Genomic DNA, 18,805 nt, shown 5'->3' with positions numbered 1-18,805 from the left:
ATACTGGATTTAAATGAGGGGTTGCGCTAAAAAGGAGGTGCTAGGGACAATAGCGCGTCCTCAGTGCCTCCTTGGCAGGAGAAATCCAGGAGAACCTGCTGTCAGCAGGTTCGTAAAATGGATGCTCATAAAATTGAGCATCCCTTTTCCTAACCTGACCTGCCGGCACATTTTATTATTTTTACCTTGTTTGTTCCTCCGATTTAATATCGCTAGGAGGGTGTACAGAAAAGCAGTATTTTCTGCTTTTCTCTACACTTTTGTCGGGCTTGGGTAGGCGCTAAATTTCTGAATGTAAAATGTGCGGATCAAGTGCACATTTTTTTACGGTATCTGGGGCGAATTACTAATAGTCTCATCAACATGCATTTGCATGTGATGAGCGCTATTAGTTTCGGAGGGGGGTTGGACGCACGGTATGGACACGCTAAACCCCTTATTGTATAAGGGGTTGTGGACGCGCATCCAAATGCATGTTAAACTGTGCGCTCAGCTGAGCGCACTTTACAGTAACGGCCTGTAAGCAACCGCAAAGGAAGCCGGTGCGCCTCTCTGCCCCGGGAGGATGACACATCATTAGCATGGAATATTCATGCAAAGGCTCTAGCTTAAATACACATTGTTGTGTGCAAAACTCCTTGTTGCACAGTTTGCACGACTGCAGGTTAAACTGTGCGCTCTGCTTAGCGCATCTTAGTACAGTGACCCTTTCTTCAGCTAGGTTGGCTCCGCAGTTTCCTGCGCATGTGCTATTCTACCAGGAGAAAATCCACTTCTTGCCTGCAGAAACAATCCAGGTTTTAGACTGGATCCATCTCTGCCTTCACGACTTGTCTTGTCATTTTGTACAGCATGCATAGATTGGCATTTATCTCACGACAATTATTACAGTTTATATTTAGACCACCAGCTCATTAACATGATTAAAAAAAAAACTGTATTAAATTGAAAAAATAAGTCGTTCAGGAGAAGTTACAAAAGAATATTTACCTCAGTGTTTATCCATTAGCATTCTTGCATTTCAGATCAACTTTCTGAGAACTTTCTTAAGGAACTTGGATCAGGAAAGATAAACAGGTACACTGACCCATAAATTGATAGAATTTAGTAGGCAAAGTATCATTGGGTGCTGAAATATTAATATATAGCCAAATTAGTATGCATCCTCTTATACTGTGATGTGGAAAGAAAATAAACATGTAATCCTGTTGGGTAATTCAGTTGGGTAATCCTGTTGGGTAATTCAATAAATCTACTGCACCTTTGAATTATTTTTTAATTGGCAACCCTGGAGAAGAAGAACTCAAAGTCTGAGCCTTTGTTGACAGTGGATGTATTAAGCACCCCAGTTCACCCCAGCTGCTCACCACCACCATCCTCAGTAGCCCAAGTATTATAGCGTCAGTTCTTTTGGCCAATAGATAAAAGACCAAAGTCCAGTATGTGTGCACCAGAGCCAGTCGATGGACTATTTTAGAATGATGGCTGGGATTACATCTTCGGGGTGAGAATGGCGGGCTCTGAATATTACTTGTGTCCCCCCACCAGCTGAAGAAGAGGAGGTGAGTCTGGAGGATCCAAGCCATACCTCATGCATGGTATCACCCAGCACTCTCTCTGTTACTGTTGTAAACTTGCTTACTCTTTGTTTCATTAATCCCCAGCCCTCCTCCCCCTCCCCCCATCAATAAGCAATGTCATTCTGGGTCAGACCAAGGTCCATCGAGCCCAGCATCCTGTTTCCAACAGTGGCCAATCTGGGTCACAGGTACCAAGAAGTTCCCAAAAAGTCTATTTGTTTCTTGTTACTTACTCTCAGTAATAGTAATGGCTTTCTCTAGTCTAGCTATTTCCTCCAGGAACTTGTCCAAATCTCTCTTAAACCCCGCTATGCCGCTTGCCTTCACAACGCCTTCTGGCAACAGATTGCAGAGCTTGATTGTGCATTGGGTGAAAAAGTACTTTCCACCATGTGTTTTCAATCTGCTGCTTGTTAGTTTCATGGAGTGTCCCCTTGTTTTAGTGTTATCTGGAAGGGCCAGTAACTGTTCATTTACCCAGTCGAACCCTGCTCATGATTTTACGAATCTCTATCATGTCCCCTCTCAGCTGTCTTTCTTCCAAGCTGAAGAGCCCTAGCCTGCGTAGCCTCTCGTCACAGGAGAGATGTTCCGTCCTCTTTAGCATTTGTCATCCTCCTCTGCCCCTTCTCGGGTTCTGCTATGTCTTTTTTGAGCTGGGGTGACCAGAACCTACACCCAGTGCTCACCGTGGACTGATACAGGGGCACGCATGCATCAGATTAGTCTAATGAAAGCCATGCTGAGAGGCACGTTTGTTATTTCAGTAGGGTATGAGGGAGGGGGGGCGTTTTGAGAGGCACCTTGGAAGGTGCTTTGTGTACTATATGAACCATTCAATCAAATTGAAAGAGTTTTCCGTTTTTCAGGATTTTCTGTTAAATGCATTAACTTTGGAGAATGTCATGTTGCACACCAATAATGTCAGCAATGACACGCGTTAGCTCACTTCCTCGTGAAACCACTGCAGATAGCATTTTATTTCTCTTGCTTGCTCACTTTACTTCTCCTGTATTATACATTTCTAGCACTACTGTTTTAACTATCATTTTGAGCAGGGTTCCCTCCACTTTTCTTCCCGGCGGTCTCTGCCATTCCCTCCTTTCCACCTAGCATTCTCAGGCAGCTCAAGGTACTTTTACTGGCCTGAAGGCTAGATGCCAGCTCCTCAGGGCCACACATCAGCCAGTAGCACCAGTCATCCTCCCACCCTGGGCCTGATCAGCCCTCATAGACTTAGGTGGGATCTGATCTTGGATCCCCACATCCCGACACAACAGCCTGAATCACAGGGCCGGACTCAGAAATCTGTTATTTTAGTGGGTTTATAAGGTATCATGCCACCTGAGGTACTGCTAGTCAGTGAAATAACTCTAGCTCTATCTGCTGACCTGTACAGTACAATTACATTTCAGATTTTCAGATTTGAATTTTATTGCATTGCTGTGCTCCTGTTGCCTCTCCCAATGTACAGCGCAATACTGTGCTATTTCTACTACAAGTCACCACACAGCATTTTTCTGACAGCTGCCCAGTGAACCCTTACCACTGTTGGTTCAGTAAATGACCCTTTGCTATGGTCCAGCCAGCCTGCAATGCGAGTTAGACATTGCAGGGTAAAGAGAAAAGCAAAAGAATACAATTGACAGAAAGATAAGAAGATAAGGTATGACATGCTAGGTCAGTCAGACCAAGGTCCGTTGAGCCCAGTATCGTGTCTCTGAAAGCGTCCAATTCAGGTCACAAGTACCTGGTGGATCTCAGAAATGTTAGGTAAGAGGGAAAGTCTGCATACACTTTGTGGTTCAATAAGAAATGACCTGACTTGTAATGTGCTTCATACAATATTTCCTCTAAATTTAACTTTAGTACATTTGACCTTTGCTTTTTCACCTTCAGTATATATTCATAACTCAGCACCATCATAAATTCTGAGTCCAGCCTTGATTTTTCCAAATTACGAAGTCATTCTCTTCCATCATGTTCCTCTACAGAATGTAATTTGGATGGAAATTAGAAAATCAAAATCGAGCAAAGCTCTCTCAGTTATGTGGAGATAGTCTGACACTAGTAGGAGTCCTAATGCGGCTCTCTTCTATTTGTACATTGCTGGAAGATTCTGTTGTGGGGATGAGGAGGGGAGGGACCTTAAAGACCAGCTTTAGGAAGCTTTGGAATAGGCTCTCTGAACATTACTACCGTCAGGGTTGTGGCCATGGCCCATGTGAAAGTTGGAGTAGGCAGTTGAGGCATTGGTTGCATGATCCAATAATATGGGCCTGATTCACTAAGGCCTTTCTCCCAGTCTATGTCTATGGGGAAAAAAGCTTAGTAAAGCAGGCCTTGTGTGCGTGTTAGAAATAGCCAGAATGAGTCGCAAGTCATCTGCTATTTTAATGGTTTGCAACATTTTCAACTCTTTGCGATTCCCATCAAGGTTAGGTAGCTCACAACACAGAAACATTGAATTTGATGATAAATTAAGGCTCATCTAGTCTGCCCACTTCCATTCCTGTTGTACTGCTTTATGCTTCGTGACAGCCCCTCACTGCCCTATGACCAGACCCTGGCCCAGCAGTTTTGTTGCCTACAGTGACAGATGCCAAATGTAAGAAATCAAAATCTGTGAATAAGGACAAAATATAACTTGTTTTTGCCTGCCATAATTTCTTATAGAAAGAGCTGTACAAAACAGACACACAAAGGAGCTGAATTTGTATAAGTTTGAAAGTAGACACACATTTACTTTTGATAGATGTTTCTGCACCTTTTTAAGGTAATTGAATTAGGAATGTTTATGAGAAGTATGCAAATGTGCACTCTGTAAGGTTCCTTAGGTTGAAACCTGTTAGTGTAGCTGGATATAAAAAAAAAGTTCAACAAATTTCTGGAGGAAAAGACCATAAACAGTTATTAAGGTGGACTTGGGGAAATCCGCTGCTTATCCCTGGGATAAGCAGCATGGAATCTATTGACTTTTTGGGATCCTGCCAGGTACTTGTGACCTGAATTGGCCACTGTTGGAAACAGGATGCTGAGCTTAATGGACACAGAATGGCAAATCTTATGTTCTGGACAATGGATTCCACTGCCCCCTTTTCAGACTTGGGATAATTCAACCCCTTTGTGTGTAATCACCATGAAAATGAGGGGGGGGAGGGGGATGGGTCTGCAGGAACACATCACAAAACCATGCTCACTCCCATCGCAATTTAAGAATTTTTTGGCCCCTTCTAATTTGAGGAGAGGAGGGGGAGAGGGAAGAGGAACTCTGCTACTCAACCAACCTTGAAATCAGAGCTGTATAATAGACTTTCTTTCCCAACTGAACAGTAAGATTTTGTGAACATTTCTTAACCATAAACTACATATTAAAGCCAGGTCTCAATTAGAGTTTGCTGGAAAGGTACAGGAATGGATTTAGTGACAGAGCCTACCCTTTTTTTTATGATTGAAATAACCTGAACAGCTGCAGGGGGACAAAACTGACTTTTAACCATTCTTATACCAAATGTATCTTACCAAGTAAGAGTGAATTTGAGACAGCAGTGTAAATGGCAATTGAGAAGAATATAATCTTAAGGAATCTGATGTAGCTCAGAAGGGGGGATATAAGGTTAGAAGTTAGTTTTCTACTTTAGCAGCACAATTTATCAAATTTCAGGTATTTTGCTCTTGAGGCCATAGATATGGATTGTTAGTATGGCCTCCCAAAACCTTGTCTTTGCAACAACACCCTGCACGAATGGGAAACCAGTCTCAGAGAGACTTTGCTGGCCTTAGTCTCTCTCATGATCCAGTATGAAACCATCTTTTTCAAAAATAGCTACAGGCTCATCCTTTTCATGTTCCTCTCAGTCTCTTCGCTCATGGAACTCTTCTCTTCTCCACCCTCTCCTCATAACATCATATACAGGTCCAGGTATGGAATGCTTATACCCTATCTAAGTGATCTGTTTGGGAAAAACCAACCTGCTGAGGTTTATAATAAATTGCTGTATTTTTTTTAATTATTATTGTAAAAACATGGACTTGTGCAGTTTAGAGCTGCACTTTGGAAAGTAGAAGCACGTTACCCCTCCCCTCCCCCCTCCGGCTGGGTACCAGAAGAGGAATGGCCGACTGGCTTTGACTTCCACTTTGTTTGGCTGAGCAACTCTAGTTAATTTGCACGTTCGTGTGAAAAGAGGGTTTGTTCCCTGCTACCTGCTCTCTCTGAATGAAGCTTACTGGATTTTCTCTAAATCCCTCTGTTTGCATGCTTTTAAGATCTCTTGGCTGAAAGGTGAGGCAGCTGGAACATGGGCAGTTCACTGTTGGCCATTGTTGTGGGCAAAGAATGCCATCTTAGATAAATCAATCTTGGTTCCCAAAGAGCTGTTTCTATATTTTCATTTGCTTACCCATGCAAGTGCATGTTCTTGGATACTAATACCAGGGAAGCTGCAAAGGAAAATGTCTTGGTCATGCCACTGTTGTGATAAACATAGTAACACACGCATCTCTCCCTTAGGAAGGAAAATAATTTTTTCTACAACCCAGATCTGCAAATACCTCAGCTGAAGTTATTCTTGGAACAAATGAAACAGCCTGATATGCTAATGTGGTTCACATGGTCATGCAAATATTTATTTAGTAAATAAAGAGGAATTGTGCTCTTTCATTTTAGCTGTTCTATTTATTACAAGCTGTACATTTATGAGGATTATTGTATTTTTTGGTGGGGTTACTGAATCCTACCTTCAACCCTCTTGTCCCCTCTTCCCCCATGCAGTGCAAAATATACACTTCCAAGAGACTTATACAGGTGATATCTTAGATCCCTATAACTGACACACAAAAAGCTGAGAAAGAAGAGCCCAGAAAAAAACGTCAGCCATATTAATTCCCCATTGTCTGAGCATGTTCAGGGCACGGATCAAGAGCTGCAGTCAGTGAATGATGTTCTTGGTCTAAATATATCACATGAAAACACTATCCAAAGTGGACTCGTCCATACCTCCCAACCTAGCTTTTCACTAAAGAGAGCAACTTTGTGATTTCTTAGAAAAAAGGAAATGAATTCAGTATTAGCCAGATAGATGTGGGAATCTCTACTTCTTATTTCTGAGAATGAGCAACAAAGAAGAGACGAACCCCCCCCCCCCCCCCCAATTAGGATCTGCGGATGTCTTCCAAATGAACCAGAGACAGGATGCTGAGCTCAGTGGACCATTGCTTTAACCCAGCATGGCACCTCTTAGGTTCTTCTGCCCATTATTAACTAATTCTGACATTAGACCTTTGGAACACAAGGTTTGAGATCTTGATGTGCTATTAAGTTCCAATGAATTTATTCAAGCTGAAAATCCCAACTCCAAGCACCAAAGGTTAATGATGAAGACACTGAAAATGCAGGGTTATATTGAGCTATATCTCATCTTCATGGTGATTCTCTTATCTTTACAGTTGCATCTATGGACTTGTAGTTCTAATTTCGCTAAAAAAAAAAAAAAAAAAAAGAATGGGGATAAATCCGAACCACTCAGTTTGCCCCTGATGAAAATGGCACCATCTGGTAGCCCTGTTTTGAACATGCACCAGGTCCTAACCACCCTCTGTGATGATACCTAATCAAATGTGGTTTTCTTCCTGGAGCCATGAGCCTTGATATACCAGTGGATGGTGTTGATCTGGCCTTCATATGCAACCTTCCCTCCCCCCACTATAACTCCTTATGCAGTCTGGCCTACAGTGCATTATTTTCTGATCTCACCCAATATACCTCCCTGGCATTGCCTCCCCCAAATATGGTTAGAAGTACATAGGTTGTGGAACCCTGCATGTACTTTTAGTTACTGTGGGATGGCAATTTTCAGATAGTCAATTTACCCAGGTAAATGACTTAGAAAATCACCCTCACAGTGTTTGCACCTGTAAGTTCATCCAGGTCTGGTTCGCCTGCACCCATCCCCTAACACAGTGGTCCCCTACCCTGTCCTGGGGGCCCACCAACCAGTCGGGTTTTCAGGGATATCCACAATGAATATGCATGAGAGAAAATTTGCATGTTGTGGGGGCAGTGCATGCAAATTTTCTCTCTTGCGTATTCATTGTGGATATCCTGAAAACCCGACTGGCTGGTGGGCTGCCAGAACAGGGTTGGGGACCACTGCCCTAACAGACGTATCCAATCTCTGTGATGGACAGAGAAGAGTTTTATAATTCTGTGTTTTTGCACTAGATGTTCTATCTCTATAAACCCTGGAGATATGGAGGTACCATACAACCTTGCATGCATGCAGGCCAAAAAAAACCCCCAATAGACTAATAATTGGAAAATAATTGTGTCAGCTCTTAAGGGGGGAGGGGGAGGGGGAGGAAGTAAGGAGTCTTTTCTTGTTGAAAAAGAAAATTTCATTTTTGTGGTAATTCAATGGAAATAGTTTTACCTGGCATTGAAAACATAACTTATATTATCACAATTCAATAAACAGCAATGTCATGTTTAACCTGATGACCCCTATAGCACTGGGGGTGGGGGGGGGGGCCCACAGTGCAAGCCCTGACCACAGTTCATTGTTCTCAGGGCAGGCCCAGACGTTCAGTAACATTAACAAAAGTTATTCTGAAAGCTCAAGATAACTAATCTCTCAGTTAACACATGGCGTATCGACCGTTGCTAACTTTGTTTTCTATTGGAAGACCTCGATTGATGCTGCACAATCATTTTCAAAATCAAACTAGGATTTACAACTGGTAAGAAGTTAGTCAAACCCCTCCAGGGCATTCTTTAACATTTTACCAGCTCAGTATTATGTGACTGGAAAGAACCATGTGCACAAGGAATATAGCAAATGTGATATATTACTCAAAAAGGCCAAATTACTGCATATGGAGGACAAAAAGCACAATATTTCTCTCTTAGTGACCTCTGTCACCTCCTGTTTCAGTGTCTCCTGCAGCCGAGCGCTTAAGGTACATCCTTGGGGAGGAGGATGACATGCCAACTCCAACCCTGTTCACCGAAATGGACACCCTGCAGCATGACGGAGAGGAACTGGAATGGAAGGAGTCTTCCCGGTAAGAGAGAGAGAGAGAGAACATGTGGGCAGAATTTGTAGAACCATCTTTGGACCTTCCACCAGGATCAGCTCCCAATTCATTACTTAAACAGCAATGAGCTTATGGAATGTTTTGCTGGCGGAGGTTGTCATGGTTATAACAGCAGATCGTTTCACATGTCAGTTAGGTAAGCTTTTGGCAGAAAAAGAAGGGGCTTACTTGGCATTGGAGGAGGGTTTAGTTAGACTTTAGGGGAAAGGCTAATGCAGGAACCTAAGCTGATTCTCCCCATTTCAGATCGGTAATGACTGCTAATGGGCTACAGAGACACAGTGGGAGGGGGCAAAAGGGAGTTTATATTCCCCTGGGTACTGAAGGGCGAAGCCACTAGAAGAAAGTTATAGTCAGTGGACCAATTTTCTTTCTACCTAACCAACTGTGGGCTTTATTCAATAAAGATTATTCTCTGTGCATGGAAATTATCTTTATTAAGGCTCAATCTGTCTATGGTGTGCAATCATTTCTTGAAATACGTAGTTCTAGCAGGTAGAATAAACTTTCACAGTGATGTGTTTATCAGCTGATTTGATGCTTGTTTGAAAGTCATTGAAAAATTGCATTTTTGTTGTGGATTAAAGCAGGGGACACTTTGGGGACCTATGAGTTTAGCTGATATTTTTACTGTTGCCAGAGTAGGTTTGCTCTGCTTACTGCTTGGTATGGACAGTCTATTGTTGTATGCATTACATTTGGTTTTATGTATGCACTGTTTTATGTTTTTATTGTGACCTACCCTGCACATTATAGTAAGGACAGGGTGAATGATGAATCAAATAAATAAATAACCGGGAGGGGGAGATGGAAAAGGAGACCTGGACCTCTTCTACAAGATGTCTTCATTCTTTTATTTAAGGAAATGCAGGCAGGAGCCTTCTAGATGCAATCTGAATGGTTAATGTGCCTTACTATTGCAAACATTAAACTTTAATCAAAGTATTAAAGACATAGCAGCAAGGCTTCCTTTAATGCATTATGAGATTAACTGGTGCAAATCTAAAATCCACAAGGAATTTTTTTTCTTCCCGGCACTTGTTCAGCAATTGACTTCATAAATCTGTGTCTGAAGGAGTTCTAGAAATGAACTTCACTGGCTTCCTGATCAGGCTCCCTTCTCTTATTTTATTTTTTATGTTATTTCTTTTATTTAGTGTTAGCTCACGCCTTTTCATTAGTAGGTCAAGGTGAATTTCATTCAGATGCGACCTGCTCCTGACTCTCAGAGAACGAGTCCAATCTCTGGAGGCTAGAATGGCAGACCTGGAAATGCTGAGGCAGACAGAGAGGTATATAGAGGAGACCTTCAGGGACATAGTAGCCAAGTCCCAACTCTACTCTGGCAGCCCTGGTGCTGCCTTGGATCAGGAAGGTCTCCTCATCAGAGGGCATCAATCTGGTGCAGCAGGAAATGATCCTGTAGCAAGGACCTGCTCTCTAGGTGATGCGTTGTACTCTCGCACCGAGGACAAGTCTCCCAAGGCTACTGCCCAGGAGGAAAGGGTTAGGTCGGCCGTCATAGTTGTTGATTTGATTATTAGGAATGTAGATAGCTGGGTGGCTGGTGGACATGAGGATGGCCTGGTAACTTGCCTGCCTGGTACGAATGTGATGGATCTCACACATCACCTAGATAGGATTTTAGACAGTACTGGGAAGGAACCAGCTGTCGTGGTACATGTGGGCACCAACGACATAGGAAAATATGGAAGGGAGGTTCTGGAATCTAAAATTAGGCTTTTATATAGAAAACTGAAATCCAGAACCTCCAGGGTAGCATTTTCTGGAATGCTTTCTGTTCCACCCGCAGGTCCCCAGAGGCAGGCAGAGCTCCAGAGTCTCAATGCATGGATGAGACGATGGTACAGGGAAGAGGGATTCAGTTTTGTAAGGAAGTGGGCAATCTTTTGGGGAAGGGGGAGTCTTTTCTGAAGAGATAGGCTCCACCTTAAGCAGGTGAAACTAGGCTCTTGGCGCTAACCTTTAAAAAGGAGATAGAGCAGCTTTTAAACTAGAACAAAGGGGAAAGCCGACAGTCACTCAGTAATGCATAGTTCAGAGGGTGGTATCTTCGAAGGATACTAATGAAACAGGATTGTTAGGGCATCCCAACAGAGAGGTTCCAATAAAAGCAAAAGTATCCATGTGTCTATAAGTAAAGAACATAAGAACATAAGAAATTGCCATGCTGGGTCAGACCAAGGGTCCATCAAGCCCAGCATCCTGGGCTTGATGGACCCACCTGAGCTAAAGGATTCCAAATTATTCCTGTTAACTGAAAAGCAGATTATTAATACAAATAGGAAACACACTTTGAAATGTCTGTATGCCAATGCCAGAAGTCTAAGAAGCAGGATGGGAGAGTTAGAGGGTATAGCAGTGAAAGATGAGATACATTTAATTGACATCTCAGAGACCTAGTGGAAGGAAGATAACCAATGGGACAGTGCTATACCAGGGTATAAATTATATCGCAATGATAGAGAGGATCAAATTGGTGGGGAGGGAGGGTCACACTTTATGTCTGGGATGGCGTAGAGTCCAACAGGATAAAAATCGTACAAGAGACTAAGGGGTCGATTTTAAAAACAGCGCGCCAATTTTATAACATGCACGTGTCGGCGCGCACATGTTAAAAAATCTAATGGCTGCACGCACATGCACGCATGAATTTTAAAATCTGCACATGCATGTGCAGGTGGCACATGCGGGGGAGGGGGTGATTTTTCCCTAAATACATGAAGCAACACAATCGGGCCTCCCTTAGTTTCCTCCCAGTCCACTCCAATTAAGAAGCTGACTAGGAAGGAAATTCCCTAACCCCCTACCTAACCTTCCTCCCTCTTCCCCTCTCCTCCCCAACCTCTAACTCCTTCCTATCTACTTACTTTTTTTTCTTCTATTACTTATTGCTCCTCTGGAGCAGAAGTAATCTGTGTGCACCAGCCAGTTTGTTTTGGAATATAATTTCTGGACTGTGGTTTACATCTAATTTTTAAGAAAAAATATTTTTGAAAAATTCTAAAAAAATCTTTAAAAAGTGTAGTGCATTAAAGTTTGAAGGTGAATGATTGAGAAGACAGGTTGGTTTTGGTTGAAACAACGTCAGGCTTGCTGACACCTTCATTTAGGCTACATTTATAAATTGATTTGTAGTTCCCATTTGGTTTGATTTGGAGATTTCAATTACCCCAATATTTACTGGGTAAGTGTAACATCAGGACTTGCTAGAGGGAGAAAGTTCCTAGATGGAATAAGCCACTGCTTCATGGAGAGCCTGGTTCAGGAACCGACGAGAGAGGGAGCTATTTTAGATCTAATTCTTAGTGGAATGCAGGATTTAGTGTCAGAGATACCGGTGGTGGGACCTCTTGCAAGACTGACCATAACATGATCAAATTTGAACTAATGACTGGAAGGGGGACAATATGTAAATCTATACTTCTAACACTAAACTTTCAAAAGGGAAACTTTGATAAAATGAGGAAAATAGAAAAAAACTGAAAGTTTAAGCTCCAAAGGTTAAGAGTGTACAACCAGCATGGACATTGTTTAAAAATATCATTTAGAAGCGCAGTCCAGATGTATTCTATGAGTTAAGAAAGGTGGAAGGAAGGCCAAACTATTACTGGCATGATTAAAAGGCAAGGTAAAAGAGGCTATTTTAGCCAAAAAAAAAAATTTCCTTTAAAAACTGGAAGAAGGAGCCATCTGAAGAAAATAGGAAAAAGCATAAGCATTGTCAAGTTAAATATAAAATATAGATAAGACAAGCTAAGAGAGAATTTGAAATGAAGTTAGCTGTAAAGGCAAAAACTCGTAATAAAAACGTTAAAAAATATGTCTGAAGCAAGAACCCTGTGAAGGAGTCGGTTGGACCGTTAGATAACCAAGGGGTTAAAGGGGCTCTTAGGGAAGATAAGGCCATTGCAGAAAGGCTAAATTAATTATTTGCTTCTGTGTTTACTAATGAGGATGTTGGGGAGATACCAGTTCCAGAGATGGTTTTCAGGGGTGATGAGTCATATGAACTGAACCAAATAACAGTGAACCTGGAAGATGTAGTAGGCCAGATTGACAAACTAAAGAGTAGCAAATCACCTGGACCAGATATTATAAACGCCAGGGATTTGAAATAACTCAAAAATGAAATTTCAGATGAATTAGTAAAAATTTGTAGCCTGTCATTAAAATCATCCATTGTACCTGAAGACTGGAGGGTGGCAATGAAACCCCAATATTTAAAAAGGGCTCCAGGGGAAATCCAGGAACAAAATCACAGAACATATAGATAGACATGTTTTAATGGGACACAGCCGGCATGGATTTACCCAAAGGAAGTCTTGCCTGCTACATTTTTTGAAAGGGTTAATAAACATGTAGATAAAGGTAAACCGGTAGATATAGTGTATTTGGATTTTCAGAAGGCATTTGACAAAGTCCCCCATGAGAGGCCTCTAAGAAACTAAAAGTCATGGGATAGGAGGCAATGTCCTTTCATGGATTGCAAACTGATTAAAAGACAGGAAACAGAGAGTAGGATTAAATGGACAATTTTCTCAGTGGAGGAGGGTGGGCAGTGGAGTGCCTCAGGGATCTGTACTTGGACCTGTGCTTATGAATATATTTATAAATGATCTGGAAAGGAATACGACAAGTGAGGTGATCAAATTTGCAGATGACACAAAAGTATTCAGAGTAGTTAAATCATAAGTGTATTGTGATAAATTGCAGGAGGACCTTGCGAGACTGGACAATTGGGCATCCAAATAGTAGATGGAATTTAATGTGGACAAGTGCAAGGTGATGCATATAAGGAAAATTAATTCTTGCTGTAATTAAATAATGTTAGGTTCCATATTAGAGCTACCACCCTGGAAAAAGAGCTAGACATCATAGTGGATAATACCTTGAAATCATCAGTTCAGTGTGCTGTGGCAGTTCCAAAAGCAAACAGAATGTTAGGAATTATTAGGAAGGGAATGGTGAATAAAACGGAAAACGTCATATTGCCTCTGTATCACTCCATGGTGAAACCGCACCTTGAGTATTGTGTGCAGTTCTGGTCGCCACATCTCAAAAAAGATATAGTTGCGATAGAGAAGGAACAGAGAAGGGCAACCAAAATGATAAAGGGAATGGAACAGCTCCCCTATGAGGAAAGGCTAAAGAGGTTAGGGCTGTTCAGCTTGGAGAAGAGACAGCTGAGGGGGGATATGATAGAGGTGTTTAAAATCATGAGAGGTCTAGAATGGGTAAATGTGAATCGGTTTTTTACTCTTTCAGATAATAGAAGAACAAAGGACATTCTATGTAGTTAGTAACATATTTGAAACAAATTGGAGAAAATTTGTTTTCTCCAGAGGACTTATAATGCAAGGGCCTCATTTACTAATCATTTTCCCCATAGACACAGAATGGGAGAAAAGCCTTAGTAAATCAGGCCCTGTATTTGTACCTGAGGCAACAGAGGGTGACGTGAGTTGCCCAAAGTCACAAGGAGTGTCAGCAGGATTTGAACCCTCGTCTCCCTGGTTGGCAGCCTGCTGCTCTAGCTGCTCTTTTTATTCATGAGCCTCCTATGTGGCACCGTAGTAAAAGCTTGCCGAAAGGCAGGTAAATCACATCAAGTGTCGCCCTCGACCTAATTCTCTAGTCACCCAGTCACAACAATCAATCAGATTCATTGGACACGACCGTCCTCTGGCAAATTCATATTGCTTTTGATCAGACAAAAGGACAACATGCATCTGCATCTTGCTGCAAACTCCAATAGTGCCATTTCCTCTGGCAAGTAACATCTCTCATTTTTTTCTCCAGGAGTCAGGAAGTGTAATAACTGTAAGCCAGTGGCAATAAGCTTCTCTTCCTGGTACAAGAAAGATAGGTTCCATTTGTGTCTCCCTAGTCTCTGCTTTCATGTGCAGTCATTTTTTGTTTTAAGTATGCATGGAATTCGTTTTTATTATAACAAGCTTATCCCCCCTCCCTCCCTCCCATTTCCAAAGCATTCCTAAGAGGTGCTTTTAAAACATGAAGTCTGCATATTCAGTGCATCGTCAGGCATTAAATCTCAGGTCGTAATATAGAGGAGACACATCCACTGAGCTGGGAACTAAGGAGGCAATGGCACCCAAGAGCTCACCTAGTACTAGTGGGTGCTGGAAGGAAGAAGGAATGGAAGAGGTTGCATGATGTAGGGGACTGCTCAAACGAACCTGGGGAGGGTCACCGCCAGGGTTGGCAACCAGCGGTAAATTTATGGATTGCCCATAAAATCAAATCTGTCTGTAAAGGTCTTTACTGGCCCTGTAAACTTCTGTGTGCCCACCTCTATGGGGCAGATGCTGTTAAGTGGCACTGCCTGGGCCACAGGCAGATAGGCCGGGGGCAGGAGCAGCAGGTGTGAAGGAAGCTTGGGAGCCCCTCCTATCCTCCATGCCCCTGCTGATAATTAACCAAATATTTACAAGGGTATCTTGTTAAATCTGGCCCCTCTGGCTACTACTTCGGGTCTCATATTTAGAAATTTCTTTCTCTTTTCCTGAGTAATCCTTGATATATCTGGGTAAATCCAAACTTTACCTCCATGAAATATTTTCATACAATGTCATGTTGCACTCCCCATCGAAATCCCTTTGATGATCATTTCTTCCGTTGCAGAACTTTCTCGAGGTGTAGCTCCAAGATCAGGCCCGGCCATAGGCCCAGTCCCCACCCGCGTCGCTGCAACACTCACAGATTTAGTATCCACTAAAATCAGTAATTTCTCTCCTTGTGGACTCGCCACAATATCCACTGCATCAGGAGATAAAGGGGAAGAGGGGGTACTCAGTGCGCCGGGAATCAATGTGATTTCTTCGGCCAACAGCACCGACACCCGCCCCGTGCCGAAAGCTGTAGCGGCCCCCTCCACCGGCGTTTTCTCTGTTGGGGCAGCAAAAAAGGACACAATCTTCAGCTGAAAACATTCAGGTACAGGTGAGGAACTGGTAGCCTCCCTCACCTTAGCCTTACGTTTTGTATAGAAACATAGAAATGACGGCAGAAGAAGACCAAACGACCCATCCAGTCTGCCCAGCAAGCTTTCGCACTTATTTTTTTCATACTTAGCTGTTACTCTTGGCCCTTATAAGTAACTTTTTGGTTCTATTTCCCTTCCACCCCACCCTCAATATAGATAGCAGTGCTGGTGCTGCATCTAAGTGAAGTAACTTGCTAATTGTTTAGGGGTAGTAACCGCCGTAAAAAGCAAGCTACTCCCACGCTTGTTTACCCAGCCTGTGCAATTCAGTCCTTATTGGTTGTTGTCTGAATATAAATCCTCTTTTCTTCATTCCCCCTGCCGTTGAAGCAGTGAGCTGCGCTGGATATGTATTCCAAGTGAAGTATCAGGCTTAATTGATTCTGGGTAGTAACCGCCATAATAAGCAAGCTTACTCCCCTGCTTTTTTGTGGATGCAAATCCTTTTTTCCACATTTCTTCTTGCCGTTGAAGCATAGAGCAATGTTGGTGTCGCATTAACCGTGTGTATGTTTATTGAATAAGGATATTTATCTCCAGGTAGTAGCCATCATTCCCGCAAGCCACCCCCATGCCTCTTCTCTTCATTCACATATGCAGCATGTTGTTTTAAGGAAAGTTAATTTTCAAGTATCTCAGGATAGGAGCCTCTCGTCCTGCCTGCTCATGCGGCGGCCATCTTACCCCCCCCACCCCCGAACCATAGACAACTTTAATAATAGTTTACAAATTGCTAATAGCAGGTCCTCAATTTCATTTTTCAGTTCTTTCAGCACTCTGGGATGTATGCCATCTGACACAGGTGATTTGCTACTGTTTTGTTTGTCAATTTGGTCTTTTTCATCTTCCAGGTGCACTGAGAATTGCTTCAATTCTGTTGAATCATCACCTCTGAATATCGTTTCTGGCATGGGTATCTCTCTTACATCTTCCTCTGTGAAGAATGAAGCAAAGAATTCATTTAGTGTCTCTTCTATGACTTTGTCATCCCTAAGTGCCCCATTTACCCCTTGATCATCTAATGGTCCAACTGACTACTTTGCAGGTTTTGTACTTCAAATGTACCTGAAATAGTTTTTATCATTATGATTTTTTGTTTCCACAGCAAGCTGCTTTTCAAATTCTCTCTTTGCCTTCCTTATCAATGCATTGTATCTAACTTGTCAGTGCTTATGCTGTTTCCTGTTTTCTCCATTTGGATCCCTTTTCCATTTCTTGAAATATGTTCTATTATAGCCTCCTTTAAACCATGCTGGTATTCATTTAACCTTCCTGCCACCTTTTCTAATGTGTGGAATACATCTGGTCTGGGCTTCCAAGATGGTATTTTTAAACAACATTCATGCCTTATGTAAACTCTTAATCTTTGCCGCTGCTCCTTTCAGTTTTTTCCTATTTTCCTCATTTTATAATAGTCACCTTTTAAAAAGTTAAATGCTGTCACAGTAGATTTCTTTAGTGTCCCTCCTCAGTTAAGTCAAATTTGATCAGGTAATGATCATTGTTGCCAAATGGCTCCAACAGTTTTACTTCTCACTCCAAATCCTGTGTTCCACGAAGGACTAAGTCTAAAATAGTTTACCCTCTTGTTGGTTGTTGTACCAGCTGCTCCATGAAGCAGCCATTTATTTAATCTCTAGCATGTCCTAATGTAACATTCAGCCAGTCAATACTGGGGTAATTGAAATCACCTGTTATTACTGTGCTGCTAATTATCTGCCAAATTTTAAATCCCCCACGCGCATAAAATACCAGGCATACACGCGAGGCTGGGCCTTGCGCGCGATGCGTGCATCTTCAAAGGGGCCCGGCGACATGTGTAACCCCCATAATGCACCGAAGTGCTGGGGGGTGGGGAGGGGCGGGCTGGAGGCGCCAGTACAGCAGCCATTTGCCGCTGTGCCAGCGTATGCTACTTGCTACTGCTCCTGTTGAGGAGCAAAATGTAAATTTTAAAAAAATGGGATTAGCTAGGATAGGGATAGGGGGCAGGGATGAGAGGGGAAGGGAGGTAAAGGTAGGGGGTAGGGAAGTTCCCACCCAGTCCGCTCCTTAATTGGAGCGGACTGGGAGGGAACTGGGGAAGGCCGGGATGCGTCGCCATGCAGATTTTGCATAATTCTACCCCCCTTGCGCGCATGGATTACAAAATCCAGCACGCATGGGCACGCAGTCCGCCAATTGTATAACATGCATGCGCCAGCACGCACATTATAAAATCAGCACATCCATGTGTGCGCGCATATATTAAAATCTACCCCTAAGTTAGCTTCCCTAATTTCTTTTAGCATTTCATTGTCTGTGTGTTCATTCTGGCCAGGTGGATGGTATTGGTAATAGAGCCCCACTGCTATTTTATTTCCCTTTTCACCTGGAATTTCTCTCCATAAAGATTGAACATTGCATTTTGTTTCCTGCAGAACTTTTATCCTGTTTGACTCAGTGTACTCTTTAATATAGAGTGTCACGCCTCCACCAATTTGATCCATCCTGTCATTTCAATAGAATTTGTACCCTGGTATCATAGTTTCCCATTCTTTCCTTCCCTCCAATCTTGATGGTAGGAGTGGAGCAACATTTCATCCTTCCCAGCTCTTCATCTGCTGCTGGACCATGCTTGCATTTTAGTCATTTTTCTACCCCCAAGGGACCTTACATCCTGGGACAACTGCCCCTTTTTCTCACCCCTTGTAACAGTCCTGAATTTAAATGCTATTATTGGCATTAGTAGCATGGGATCTATTTAATTTTGGGGTACTTGCCAGGTACTTGTAACCTGGATTGGCCACTGTTGGAAACAGGATGCTGGGCTTGATGGACCCTCGGTCTGACCCAGTATGGCATGTTCTTATGTTCTTATATAAAAATATATAGCCGGTTTATTTTTGAAGTATAAAGACTTACAGGTAATTGCTGGAAAATGTAGGAATATGTGGAATAGCAGCATGTAACCCCTGGGCTGAGAATCTTGGCTAGGGCCCCAGGAACCAGACCTCAAAATCAGTCCAGAATTCCCTGAGCAGGGGAAGATTAACTTCTAGGCCCTGTGCATTGCTTCATTCTTAATTGATCATAAAAGTAAATGGTAAACAGCACTAATGAT

General features: G+C 42.5%; 1 protein-coding gene across 3 annotated transcripts in view; it reads left to right on the top strand.

Moving 5' to 3' along the window:
* SLC4A5 (solute carrier family 4 member 5) overlaps positions 1-18,805 on the top strand; it is a 161,716-nt gene that overhangs the window by 15,455 nt on the left and 127,456 nt on the right. For 2 of the 3 annotated variants that reach the window (XM_029604158.1, XM_029604159.1), the window contains one exon: positions 8,513-8,642. In XM_029604158.1, the coding sequence (XP_029460018.1) occupies positions 8,513-8,642 (130 nt within the window). Of the gene's footprint in view, positions 1-8,512; positions 8,643-18,805 lie in introns of those variants that run through there. The other variant, XM_029604160.1, reaches the window with a different exon arrangement.

This window comes from Rhinatrema bivittatum, chromosome 5 (assembly GCF_901001135.1).
Source record: "Rhinatrema bivittatum chromosome 5, aRhiBiv1.1, whole genome shotgun sequence".
Lineage (NCBI taxonomy): Eukaryota > Metazoa > Chordata > Amphibia > Gymnophiona > Rhinatrematidae > Rhinatrema > Rhinatrema bivittatum.
This window is presented reverse-complemented; position numbering and strand designations above follow the sequence as displayed.